General features: G+C 43.6%; 1 protein-coding gene across 2 annotated transcripts in view; it reads right to left on the bottom strand.

Moving 5' to 3' along the window:
* The window catches only part of nsg2 (neuronal vesicle trafficking associated 2), a 21,011-nt gene extending 9,788 nt beyond the window's left edge, over nucleotides 1-11,223 (bottom strand). The window contains exons 1-3 of one of the 2 annotated variants that reach the window (XM_042093753.1): nucleotides 10,949-11,223; nucleotides 10,314-10,493; nucleotides 6,078-6,194 (exon numbers count right to left, since the gene is read on the bottom strand). In XM_042093753.1, coding sequence (XP_041949687.1) covers nucleotides 6,078-6,194; nucleotides 10,314-10,442 — 246 coding nt within the window. In that variant the 5' untranslated portion in view covers nucleotides 10,443-10,493; nucleotides 10,949-11,223. The remainder of the gene's footprint in view (nucleotides 1-6,077; nucleotides 6,195-10,313; nucleotides 10,494-10,948) is intronic. The other variant, XM_042093752.1, reaches the window with a different exon arrangement.
* Nucleotides 11,224-14,460: the final 3,237 nt, after the last annotated feature.

Raw genomic sequence — 14,460 nt, 5'->3', positions numbered from 1 at the left:
AAAACACTTTTATGAAGGACCATTAAAGTGTTTGTTGTTGGTGGTTTGTCTGGAACATTAACTTTTATCAGTGTCATGGAAGCCACACATCATCATATCTGAAGCTCTTCTTTTTTTCTCTCCATTTCCTGTACCACACTACAACATGAACCCGGAGTGTTCAAATTTATCTCCGAAAAATATCACTTTCAGTGTCGGCATACAGCATTTCAATTTGGATGAAGGAGCTAAACCAAAGTCCTTTTAGGCAAGTCTCTCCACTCGGCGGCCATTTGACAACGCTTTTTAGGCACTCGTTGGGCATCCATTTCGGCAGAAATGCGCGTGCGCAAGGCTTCACGACACCAATCTTGCTCCAGCGGCGAGATCACAACACATGATTGGCACGATGTCTTCACAACACACCATATGATTGGCTCAATGTATTCACATGTCGACGTTTTGCCGAGGAAGGGGTGGGATATGTGTAGACAACGGCCATATTGGCGTGACAAACTAGCCCCATGCATTTCTATGGAGTATTTTTTGAGTGCTGTGTCTCCACATTAGAAAGTCTCTGGCTAAACAGAGAAATAATTATGTGTGTTTATATTTACCTGGCTTTGCCTAGTTTGGACAGGGTCTAGGAGAGGGTGAGGAATTGCCAGGGGGCAAAGATGAGACTAGAAGATGGGGGGTGGTGTGATGGACGCCTGGCATTTGCAATCAAAGTGCCTGAACAAAATCAATTACCTTGAATCAACACTTGGGGAGAATTCATTCATCCTTTCAAACTATTTTCTGATTTTCTTTCTCTCTCTCTTGAAATAGATAAAAAAATGGAATACATTTTAAACGTGAAATTTTAGTGACACACCTTGACATTTCTTGCCTGCTTTCTTTGCCAGCTCAAGTAGACGACAAGGAGGAGGAGGATAGAACACAAAAAAGAAAAGACGCAAGATGGCTGAGATGGATTTTTATTCCTTCACAAAAGAGAGCAGTGAAATTAATCAGACTCCGAACAGAGTAAAAGCCATCTGGACTCATCAATCTTCAAGGAAGTCGCGGTGCACAAAAGCCTCGCGCCTTCCCCTCCAGGGCCTCCGATGCCGTGTCCCCTTTAACATGACAAATGACAACAGCATGGAGCCAACGGGACCCACACACCCCAATGATTACTCTATTTTGTCTGATTCCAAGCGGAGGGTTCACGCTGGCACCACGACAAGACTACAGAGCTCAGACAAGTGCAAGCCAAGGGCCAGACTCATCTTTGCATACATATACTGCAGTCATGCTCAGTGAATATGGAGAACAGAAAAGCCGATCGGAGAAACGAAAGGCATGGCTCCTTTATTAAATATATAGTAGCAGCAAAATGTAATTTGTGTAAGTGGAGATGCCTTTCTACTTGTGTTTGACACTTTATGATCTGACAGGCAGAGTAAAAACAAAGACTGTTTGTGTAAACAAAATGGGATCAAATTTCACACCAAGGCTCAGGAAGTAATTCAATTGTGTCAGATTCAATCAGCATGACGCTGAGGAAATGTAAGTAAAAGTCTGTGGGGTAATATGTAGACTTAAATTGAAGGCTCTGCTAACTGCTGACATGTACAGTGACAATAGGCGGATTTGCCAAAGCATAGAGTAAATGGCAAAACAACAAACAGCATTCATAAGTAAAAAAAAGCTCATAGCCAGGCCGGCTAGATCAGGATGCCACCCCACCCCTAACACACACACACGCGCACACACACAGAGACCTTGAATTTCCCCTTGGGGATCAATAAAGTATCTATCTATCTATCTATCTATCTATCTATCCACACACACACACACACACACACACACACACACACACACACACACATACACACACACACACACACACACACACACACACACACACACACACACACACACACATACACACACACACACACACACGGCTGGCTAGTGTCCACAGAGCCGGCTTCACTTAATAACCACAAGTTAAGACCAGGCATGAGCATCAGAGTCCAGAGGGCTTAATTGTGCACATGCGGCCATCCTGCAAGGGGACTGGCTGAGGTCCTTGGAAGACTCCTGGACTGCTGAACTACTGGAGCAGATCTCACAGACAGACATGTGAAGAAACAGCGACTGCTGTAGTGTAGAAGTCTATTCAAGTGCAGACTGTCAGCTCATTCTAATACATACAGACAGACACACACACACACACACACACACACACACACAGGTAAGAATTGGGAAATGAATGAGATAAGGGTTTTTTCAATCTTCTTTTAGTCTGTCTCTTTTTTCCACTCTCTCCGCCCACGTATCTCTGACTCTTCAGTCTCCCTCAGGTGGCTACAAAATGGTAGACTAAACAATAGCGCTTGCTGTGTAGGCGGTATGTCAGGATGTCGGTATGTCAGGATCTCAGCTTCTGACCAATACCCCCTGGCATCTGCCACAGAATACACACACACACACACACACACACACACACACACACACACACACACTGTCTTTTTCTATTCTGCCAGCTGAAATCTCTCGCATCAGAGTTTGCTTGCACACCCTCTCTTTGCTTGCATCTCTGGTCTTGTTGGTAGGGCAAAAATATCATTGTTGGAGGATTTGGCTCATCTCCCCTGAATGCAAATACATACAAACCCCTGGGCTTTCATACTTTACTCTCTGATAGGTCTGGACAGTCATGCACAGGTAGTGCAAGCTAATAAAAGTCTGTATATTTTCTGGGAAAAAATACCAACATTGAATAGAATACTGTAGGGCAATGGAAACATTGTGTATTCAGTCATTTGTTTATGTAGATGTTCGATAGTAGTATTTTAATGCATAATGCTTGCAGCTATTAACAGCAGGTGGGAATATGGTTGGCATATTCAAATATGTTAGCATTTCTACTTTAGATTTGAAAAGATTCCTGTCCTTTTTAGTGTACAGCTTAGAGTAAATTAAAATATATCTAAACTGAAGATTTGTTAGAGTTGAGACATCTGTACTGTATACCACAATATCAGGCTTGACTGGGTACAATGAAACAATACTTTTACTCTGACAGCTTCCATACAGCAAGCCTCTTGCAGCCGTTCAGTGTTAGCAATTAGCTTTACAAACAGACACCCAAGCCAACCCATTTTCCCTCACCTCCCCCTCTTCCTCCTCCACCCCCCCCCCCCCCCTTAATTAAGTCATCTTTGTAATTTCCTTTTTTAAACTTTAACAAGCTATGCTAATAAGTTCTGCTCTGAGGCATCACACACCAGAGAGACCTCTGTTGCTCAGCTTCCATTGTTTTGTCTGATTTGTCTGAAAAAGGGGAAGTGGGAGGGGAGGGGCGGTAGAGAGGAGGGAACGGCGCTTTCATTTGCAGATGTAATCGCTGCAGGGAATTGTATGGGCACACACCTGGGACCAATCGCGGGAGAGTGGGCCCAGGGTGCGGGCGCCATCCGTCAACGCTATCTCCAGCGCAGAGGCAGGCCCTCGTCCATTCAGGCGATCAGCACACCGCCAGGGCCTTGTCCATTCACATCAGCCCTGCCAACGAGCAGCGCAGCATCTCCCTAACGCTGTCTAATAGCCCTGCATCAGACCCGCATCTGATCTCAAGAGCCTGAGCACTTAACTCTGAACTCTTAACATTGCACTGAACCAGAGTTGGCTCCTGAATACAATACACCAAGAATGAATTAGCTGGAAAGCAGGAATCCATAATAGTGGATGAGAAAGAAAGTCATATTTTACGCTATATTGCATTTAACCAAAATGTAAAAGGTACCACTGAATCAGTATCATACATTGATTGGGCAATTCCATGGAAAATTACATTTTTTGTAACATCCATAACGCCAATTAAATGTGATGGTATGGTATGATGTGAATGATTACATGAAATTTGAGCATTTGCTATTTTTGGCTGAAGAATGTACATGAGAAAAAATGCACAAAAATTGAATGTTATCATTCACATCATACAAATGCCAAGGCATTTCACTGGCGTTATGGATGATACAAAAAGTCCATTTTCCGTGGAATTGCCCAATTCTCTATTCACTACCTTGCTGAAGCAGATCTTCTTCCATTGCCTTTTCAGAGACACTCTAAAGGGGCCTTGTCACTTTAGACAGCTTTCATCCATTTCCATTTCCCCAGATCCATTTCCATGCAGTATACAGTATTTCAACAGCAATACAGTCAAGTCTTCAACCATCTTCTATCTGTGGTGCTGAAAATGGAGCTTTATCCTCCATACAGCAGACATCAACATGAGTTCCAAAAACCCAAATAGGTTTTTCTTGACATGACAGCAGGAGATTGTGCTCAATGGAATATTTCCCAGACTACATGTAACGGTTCAGTGCTTGCGTTGAGGTGAGGCCTTGCCTATGTCTTACCCACTTCCCAGCGTACAGTGGACGTGCTATTTTCTATTTCAAAAGCAAACACAAAATGTGATCACTGAAGCTTCACTGGACACCCCCCCCCCCCCCCCCCCCCGCAAACTGCAACGCTGATGAAGCGCTACTCCCCCTCAACAGACAGGCTTCAGTGCTTCTCTCCTTCTCCTGAATTCATAATGACGCTCTCCTTGGCCCGCTCTTTAAATGACCTTTATTCCACGGGTCAAACTTCCACAAACACTTGCAAACACTCGTTCTTTTGTTCTGCTTCTCTCCTCACGTCTACATTCCTCTCTTAACCTCTCCTCACCCCATCTCCCTCAATTCCTCCTCTCCTCTCCTTACCCCATCTCCCTCAATTCCTCCTCTCCTCTCCTCACCCCATCTCCCTCAATTTCTCCTCTCCTCTCCTCACCCCATCTCCCTCAATTCCTCCTCTCCTCTCCTCACCCCATCTCCCTCAATTCCTCCTCTCCTCTCCTGGGCACTCCCATCTCTTAACATTAGTTAGCTTCAGAAGCACAACCCCCCTGTTGGCCCTTTGGGAGCATTAGAGCTCAGCTGCCTCCTCTCCATAACACCTCATTCCCCTGTTCCTCTGTGTGCGCTAAATGGCTCAGATGCGATGGCCACCCACGGGTCTGTAGACGGGCTGCAGGCCAGAATAATTCAAGGTTTGAGGAGTAAGGAGCGCTGCAGAGGGTAAGATGTGCAGGTGTATAGAAGATGTGTATATGAAAATAAATGTTGCGATGATGTGAGGTTACCAGGTGTGCAACTGAAGCGTTTCGTTAGCAGAGCGTAAAAATCATTTTAGAAGACTTATTAGTTATGTGCCTGGTGTAACCTGCCAGTAAGTAGCACTGCAGATTTGTAGTAGATGTGGATGTGAAAAATGTGATGACTGGTGAGATTACCAGCGATAAACACAGTCTGAGGAAAAAGATATAATGTGATGAGGATAAGTGGGGTTTTTTTCTGCAAATGGTTGTGTATTTATAAAAACAATGAACCACAGAACATTGCAAGATTTCACTGCTGCCATCTCAACTTTGGTAATTATGACACACACATGCAGCATTGCAGGTGATTTGGCAGTCTTTGTGTTGTCTTGAGACAAACCTGCTTTTGTCACACTGTGACAAATCTGTCTTTTTTAGTGTCTGCTGTCATGACAGCTTTATGCCAGACAAAGTTTCCTGTCTCCCTATGTGACATAAAATGTGTTGAACAAGTCTGGTTTCAAAGGTGTCCTTGGCTTGAAAGACAGCATAAGAATATCTTTGCCTTTTTTCACATTCTGATCTTACTTCATAATACTGTAAGCCTCCTAAGCAGCATTTGCTTAAGCAGTTCATGAAAGATAGAACTACTACTACTACTTTTACTCATTAATATGCCTACCTGACATGACACCTAATTCTATGTACATCTCAATTGTACCCAAGGACAACTTGCATCAAATGGGGACCAGAGTTCTTTGAAATTAATATGTTCGCATCAAGTCTTGATAATTGAGTCTTCATACTTGTGAATGTGTGTGTGTGTGTGTGTGTGTGTGTGTGTGTGTTTGTGTGTGTGTGTGTGTGTGTGTTCCTGTATTTCTGCAGAGAGAAAGAAGGTAAGAGAGAGAGAAAGAAAGAAAGCCCTTTATTATGGACAGAAAGCCCACTGTACCTTGAGTCTCTCGGAAACTCCATCGGTGATGCTGATGGTGAACTCCTCCACCTTTGGCACCTTGAGTTTGGCCTTCTTCTGCTCCGCCTGGTACTCGGCCCTGGTCTTCACCACCACCTACACACAGCAGCAGCAGCAGCACCAGAGAACATCGTCAGCAAACATCTCAGACAAAACACAACAATTCACCAGAGAATATCGTCAGGAAACATCTCAGATTAAACACAACGATGCACCAGAGAACATCGCCAGGGAACATCTGAGACAAAACACAACGATGGCTGAAGGGCAGAACTCTAACTACACTTTAAGACTAAAGTAGTAGAGGCTGACGTAAACAAGCAGTTATGGCACTGAAAAAGAGAGACAAGTGAGAGACTGAATCGCAACTAACATTGACATTGCAGTGCGCTGAATATGGAAAATCCTCAACAACTAGGGTGTGAAGCTTTGATTGCTTGTTTTTCTGCAGACGCTCCTCTTGTTAACACTTGAACGGACATGGACAAAAATATTTATTTTGTGTCTGTTCCTTGAGGCCTTACATAAATATTCCATTCGCACAAATTCCTCATTACATTTCAGCTTCCCAGTTGCATACAAATTAGTTAACCAAAGGATGACATTAACAATTCAAAGACTTCTACTAGTCTACTGACTTTACACTTTAGTTCACACAACATGCATTACCCTCATCACCACCACATCCTGTCAAGAAAATGTCTCTTGTCGTACGCCTCAATCGTATGCAACTCCAGTTCTCTCTGAAAGAACCCCACTGATTTTGCCTTCCTTGGCCTTAGGAGTCCCACGTCCAACTCATTTAATTAGACATTAACTGTCACTTTTATCGGTTCGTTTATGAGCTTTGACGCAGCTCTCCAGAAAAAAAAAGGGGGCAGATCAGGGGAGGCTTTTCGCCGTGATTACTGGCTTGTGCAGCTGTTCGCCATCGGCGGGGAAATTAATGTCCCCTAATGACCCTTTCTGCCACACCAGCCCACACCACCACTCGCCACACACTCCACAATTACGCCTCCACCGACTGTCTGTCCAATCACTCCCTCTCTTTTCCTCTTTTGCTCCTCGCCCCCTCTCTCTCTCTCTCTCTCTCTCCCCTCTCTCTCTCTCTCTCTCTCTCTCTCTCTCCAGATTGCTGTCACAGGCCGGCTGCCTCCATACCTCTCCTGCCCCATTCCATCACCCAGTCATCACTTGCATCACCCTCCATCCCCTCCAACTCCACCTTCCCCACTTGGTTGCAGCTGTTAGAGTTGGGGCATGCAGGGTTAATAATCTACACCACTTGGCAAGGCTGGGTGGGTTGGGGGCGCTGACAGATTGGATCCATCAGACCGATGATGCTTGTCCCATAAATATGACAAGTGGATAAAGAATGGCAAAGAACTTAATTGGGAAATGGTGCGCTATATAAGACCAGGGCGGTGATTTTAGTGTAGGCCTAAAGTGATGGACACCTAAAGCCTGTCCGAATGAAGGAGAGGTGGAAATGGGAACACGGGCAACAGGGTCAAGAAAGGTGGAGCAAACGATAAAGCAAACTAAGAGCTCTGCTTCACAATGCATTCCCTGTGGTGGAAATATGTTGCATAGAAAAAAGGTTCTACTAGAAAGACACCCCCTGTGATGTGTATCTTTTTATGGATAGTCATTCAGGATTCATCTGTGGACTGTCTCCAAGCTTGTGTGAAATCAAAGAGAATAGCGGCAACACCAGTAGGCTTACAAAACAACAACAACAACCTGCTGCTGCTGCTGTTGAGTTGAGCGGAGGTGAGCTGTTGTTGTTCCCGCGCTGTACCGACACGGGCCGAAACGCTGCAGCTTTGATTTGCACGGAATCTCTCAGCAGAAAGCCTCCTGCGCAGACAAACACCAGCAGCATCGGCAACAACCAGCCACAGCCCCGCCAGTGTGCGGGAGGTCCCCGCTGCTGCCGCCCCAGCCCACCCACCCACCCACCCCGCGCTACTCCAGATGGGATCAGCGCTAATTCCTCCCCAATCCCTCACCGGGCGGCGGCTGCCAACAGATTGCCCTGGTCTGGCTTGGCCTGGCCGCTGTCCTGTCCCCTGGCCTGAGCTCGGGGCCTGGCTCCCGGTCAGAGGCAGGGAGGGTCTCCACATCATCATCACACAGACAGACATGAAGTACTCTACAGATGGAAGATCGAGGGTGGTGCCAGGATGTTTTCATGTCCTGACCAGCAGCAAATGATAAGTTCACAGTCCATTTCAGAGGTCAGTGGTTCTCTCTTGGTAGCTTGCTTCACTTTTTTCTTCGCCAAGATGATATTGAGGTTAAAAAAAAACAGACACCATAAAGGAAGCCATACTGCTCCACATAATTTTGTGAATGCTGGTGGACCTTGATCATCTACTTCAGCTTTATGACATCAGTCTTGTCTACAGCATCGACTCCCTCCTCGATGTTCAAGTCAAATACATTACAAGCAGGGAGAATTGCTCCAAATCTCTATGCTATTTCACACTACCCAACCCCCATCTACCAACCACTGCCCACACCCCCAAGCTCCCTCTATCTCCCACACAGGAGGTAGCCAAGCCCACTTTTCTGTGATGAGTTTTTGTGCTTAACATCCCATGTAGACATCATCTAAACAGAAGTGGATTTCATCTTCCTCATACATTTGACATGTCGCCATCAATGATTTGTTAGGCTTGGTTGGTAGCTTATATTTGTCTATGTTTGTGCGTGGTCACAAAGAAGCAGTATCATTGAGAATAGTCCAAGAATAATACAGATCTGCTCACCATGTTTGTCCTCAATTTTTGTTAAACCAAGGGTGTTTTTTCAGGGTCATCTAACTATAAAAGGACAGTGTGGACAACATGCACTCTGTATTCATCCACAAGACCATCTAAACACTGGGCCATAGGTCCATCACTGAGTGACACACCCGCATAAAGACCAAATCAAATCATAGCAGACCAAAATCATGCCAATTCCCAGCTGAATCTGATCAAGGCTGACAGATCAAATGCTGTGTATTTTGACTCACCAGATGAATAGTGTAGACACTGATTTGTAACAGAAGGTTCATCACCAATATTCAGCATCTCCATGCAGCTTCAACCAATCAGCCTCAGTCTGCTTTCTGAAGTGAGCCAATCCCTCCTTTCCTCTCTCTCCCACCTCCCCGCCCACTCCCCACACCCTCTCTGTTTGTTATGCAGGTCAATAAAGACTCAGCCTCCCCAAGGACTATCCAATAACAGGGAGAAGGCAGGACGCCAGCCTACCCCCTGTAAAATATGACAACAAGACAAAGGGGGGGTGGGTGAAGATATCCATCTAAGCAACATAATGGAAGAGTGATGGGGGGTTGTGTGTCTGCGTGCTTGAGTGTGTGTGTGTGCATGTGTGTGTGTGTGTGCATGTGTGTGTTAGTGTGCGTGTGTGTGTTAATGTGTGTGTGTATGTGAGTGTGTTTGTGTGTGTATGTGTGTGTGTGTGTGTGTTAGTGTGTGTGTGTGTGCGTGCGTGTGCATGGGTGTGTTAATGTGTGTGTGCGTGTGTGTGTTAATGTGTGTGTGTATGTGAGTGTGTTTGTGTGTGTATGTGTGTGTGTGTGTGTGTGTGTGTTAGTGTGTGTGTGTGTGCGTGCGTGTGCATGGGTGTGTTAATGTGTGTGTGTGTGTGTGTGTGACTGAGATGATTGACATGCAAGTCTAGTGAGGAGTCACAGCTTGAATGTGGCTCTGTCAGCAGAAACAAGGACTGAAGCTCTATTTCAAACATACTGCAAATAACAATAATATTTATTACAGAGACATACCAGACAAGACATTCATGTCCCAAAGCTATCAGCTTCATCTCCTCCAGAAAAATGGTCACACAAACATGTATTTTCAATCCTCAAAACAAATGACCAAGAAAACACCTTCTGTCTGAAGATTGTTTTCTTGTGTTATTGGATGACCATACAGCTATTGGTGCAATAGCATGACAGCAACGTGTTTCTATCTATGTTGTGTTGATACTGGGGACATCCAAATAACAAAATAATCTCTTATATATAGTATAGTATACTTATACTTATACTTAAATAATCTCATTCTAGGGTATCTGAAGGGTAATGGTCTCTCATTTGCCTCAGAGCGAACAATAATTTGGGGACTAATTGCTGTGACTAACTGGGTTATATAAGGCAGGGTTGTTAGTAAACAGCAGGGAAAGGCAAAGGTACCTTACCTTGTCTGGGGCTTGGTACTGGAGATTACAGACATCCAAAGGCGTGATGAGGGGCACGTTCTGGAAACCATCCTCTACGCTAGCCGCTTTGGCTCCTTTGTCTTGAAGATTACTCCCCAGTTTTACCATTTTACTAAATGAAGTATATCCCTTTTGCGAACCTATAAAGGCGATATAAATCTAATGTGAAATTGGGAACAGAGGGGAAACAGTCATTAACCAAAACAGGCTGTTTATCACCAGCCCAGACACCAGTGACGTCTTTGAAAAGACAACGATAATCTTTTTTGATGTTATTTATGCTCAGCGATTTTTTAAAGGCAAGCACTGCATGGCAAGCCGTCATAACTGTTCATATACCCTCCAGACATGAAGTATTCATTTTGCGGTTAGCAAACGTCCCGTTCTGCTTTCAAAATATAGCCTACATATAGCCTAACAAACAATATCAGTCTGAACATTTCCAACTATATGCTTATTATGTATAGATTATAAACACGATTCACTCTTCAAACGCCGTAGTTTGGTGGGCGTCACGCAGTTCACAAACAAGCAAACAACAAAATAGAGCACAGATGCTCCAACTGTTTCAGCATCGTCTAAAACATTCAAATGCGTTTTTGAAGACAACTCACCTGCGAACGGATTCCTTTGAGGTGAACTACAATGTCGTGAATCCGTACCAAACGTAGGCTATTACACGGGTTTTGGTAGGATAGATGAGGAGTGGCACACAAAGCCGGGTAGATAAGCACTCGGCTTTCAGAAGGAGAGCGCGCGGTGCTGATGCGGGCAAGGTGCACAGCTGCTCGAGTACCGCAACAACTGACGGCCCTCCGATCCCCGAACAGCGCTCAAATCGAAATGCTGTCTTGTAACCCCATGCTTCACAACGACGCCACTAGGGGGAAACTAACGGAAACTCTCCGCTTGTTTTACCCAGACCTCGAATAAACTTCGGTCACTGTGCAGCCTAATAGCTCTCCATGCAGTACTACCTCTAGTTTGCCATCTAGTGTCAGGCATCAAGAAGTGTCTTAGACCTATAGCTATAGGATTTTGGCACTATGGATTTCACGTGGACCACCGGCCGTAGCCTATATATTTTCCGGTTGAAAAACAAAGCTTGATTATGAAAACAAAAAATAGATTATACAAAAAAAAAATCTTCAAAATCTTTAATTGCATTAGCAGTCATCATACTTTTACAAACTTCAATGTAAAACGTATCAACTTTATTACAAAGTTAACAACAAGTGGTCAATAATGGGCCTTTAGAATAAATGGGTCATAGGCATAGATAGATGGGAGAGAGATGTGTCAAAAATCAAGGTTATTTGTGATTAAATGAAAGAAATCACTAATTAATAGATTCAAAAGGTGCAGCAGCATGGCTGATTTCCTACCTACTTGATGGTATTTCATTTTGATAGTAACGTGTTTTGACAATGTGCTGAGCATTATACACAACTTTAAAGAGTTGTAGCAAATACCGATAAAAATGGATAGTCCAGTTACTTTTGTTCTAGTTATGCTCCACTTAGACAGCTCCCTGAATAAAATGAATCATTCTTAAACAAAGTAAAAGACTCCACCTTTAGCATTTTGGACAAAACCAGAAAGGTCCACTAATCCAATGGCTAGAAGATAATGGTTGCTAAAACCATAGACTGTATAGCCTATATAGAACGGGCAAAACAGCTCCACGTAAAATGTATATTATATTATATTATATTATATTATATTATATTATATTATATTCAGACCTCTAAGATGAATAATTGTGCCTTTATATATTGTTGTATAAAGTTAAAGGAAAATTCCGGTATTTAGCACTTTGAGTCCCTTTTCTGGTTTGTTTTTGGATGAACTAGAGTGGTGGACACCGAAATTTTGACGACTGGTCCTGTCTCGACTTTTCTGACTCGTTTTGAATCGCTGCTTCAGACAGTGGCTGCAACAGGCATGCACGAACATATCCTACAACAACCCTTAACGTTCGTTGATTATTAAAATCAAATATATAGGCGCAATGTATGATTTCCAGCCGTCTTATTTGCTATTGTGGAACAATTTTTTCAGACACCTCACAACCAGTATAAACTTCCGCTCAATATTTGTACGCAAGCTATCTAAACAGTTTAAGGGTGCATCCACACACCCAGGCCATTTTTGTTAAACCATCTTTCTGGGGTTTAACATGGAGGTGAGACTGAGGTCAAGGGTCATTTGGGGCGTTCAGGGGACCACCTCCCCTGGGACATAACTTTTTTTCTAAAAAGGGCCTTTCAACAGCTGTTTAACCTGCCAAAGGTCAAAGGTAAACTCTCTGAGGGCAGCAAAGCTTTTCTGTTTCACCAGGGCAAGTTTACCAGCGTCTCGACTTGGCGCAGGGAGCCACTTACTCCCACAGCGTCTGCTGAGGAGCTGGATGTCTAATTACAGTGTGTCAACATATCAGACACAGCACTGCAGGAGACTATGGTGCAACTCTGGAAATACACTTTGCCCTGCAATCGAGGGTTAGTAGGCCAGCCCACTGAAAACAGTGTGTCAGCTGTGTGTGTCAAGCACCCTATAGAGCTTCACTTTGATGTGTTTCATGATTGTTTTGAGTTTGTGCACAAAATCTTCTCCATTTAAGTGTCCAGTCTGGTCCTAAATCCAGGCAAATCAAAACAGTAGAACACACACACACACACACACTCCTCTCAGTGTGTTTGTGCTGACTGAAGTGTGTGCTGACTGACATAAATGTGACAAAAGAAGAACTTCTTACCTGGAATGAAAAGCAACAGAATTTGCTATCTGTTATCTCAGAACTGCACATGGTATGATGAAATAAAACACTTCAACTTGCATTTCTTGGAGGCTTTTTTTTGCATGACAGTGTACTTTGTAATCCTTTTTCATTGCAGATTTGAAAATGTTTTTTTTTTTCGTGACAATTCCTAAGTGTGGCATCCAAATCTAAAACATTTTTGCAAAGTATAATTTCATTAGCTTTTTTTCTTTTTTTTTAAATTTTAGTCATAATTTTGACAGTGATGATTTTGTCAAAGTATGTGAAGGCACAGTCAGTTTCTGCTATGGAAGGTAATGATTTAATTTGAGTTGGTGGGAGGTAAGTACTGTAGATGTGCTGGATGTCAGTTGTTTTAAGGAGAGCTCATCGGTTCACTCAGTGGACAGAACTGTGATGTGTTTCCTGTTGTCCCTGCCGATGGCTGTCTGGGCGGCAGACTGGATGGGCTCAGTAGAAAGCTTTGTTTTGGTAGACAGAGAAAAACGCATGAGGTCACTGGGAGCTTTTTTGCATCTGAGCTCACACACACACACACACCTCTGTTATTCGCTGGTCTTCCTGTGGTGCCACCCAGCAACAGCAGAAGGCATTAGTCCAGAGTGAGACACGTGTAAAAAAGAAAGAATTAACAGCAAGTAGGCTACATGAGGAATTTGTTCCGGTGCTAACATGATGGAAACTTTTAGAGTGCACAAAGAATAGGACACAATGACAAATCTAACAAAATCTGACCTAATACAACATACTAGCTCTACTCAGTCATTCAGGTCTCAGGGCTGGCAAAATCTCTACAGTATTACATGTTCAAAAATGTTTGGGTTGGTAAAAAAATGAAAAACGCACTGGTGCAGCTGAGGGAACATCATGCTGCTGGATGGTGGTAATTCTACTGATTAAAGTGAACAAGTTAATTGTTGAGACATATTACTTACTATTTCCATTTGTTTGGTAGCCAGTGTATAATGGTTCACAGAAATGGTTAGGCTTTCTAAAGGGTTGATATTGGAGAGCTTTTGTCATGATGGGGGAAAAAAAGAGACTCTAGGAAGCGAGCGCCCAAAACCACTCAGCCAGTTCATCATCGCTGTGACCTCATTAAGATGAGAGAGGGGTAATTGTGACCTGAATTCATGTGCTCATCTGGGATTGGTTTATGCTGGGATATTAAAAAAAAAAGTGCAGAAATACAGAAATGAAAAAGGTTCTTAGTACACAGCAGTAAATATGCCCCTAATATGGCCATTATGTAGAGTACTTCATTGATTTCCAAAGGCAAATTGCAAGTGTTAAATGTAGTTCTGGATCAATTGCAGAGTGTGTAATAATTTTGTGACATTCACT

Source organism: Alosa sapidissima, chromosome 5, assembly GCF_018492685.1.
Source record: "Alosa sapidissima isolate fAloSap1 chromosome 5, fAloSap1.pri, whole genome shotgun sequence".
In the NCBI taxonomy this organism is placed as follows: domain Eukaryota; kingdom Metazoa; phylum Chordata; class Actinopteri; order Clupeiformes; family Clupeidae; genus Alosa; species Alosa sapidissima.
Note: the sequence above shows the minus strand (reverse complement) of the source record. Positions and strands in the feature narration are given on the sequence as shown.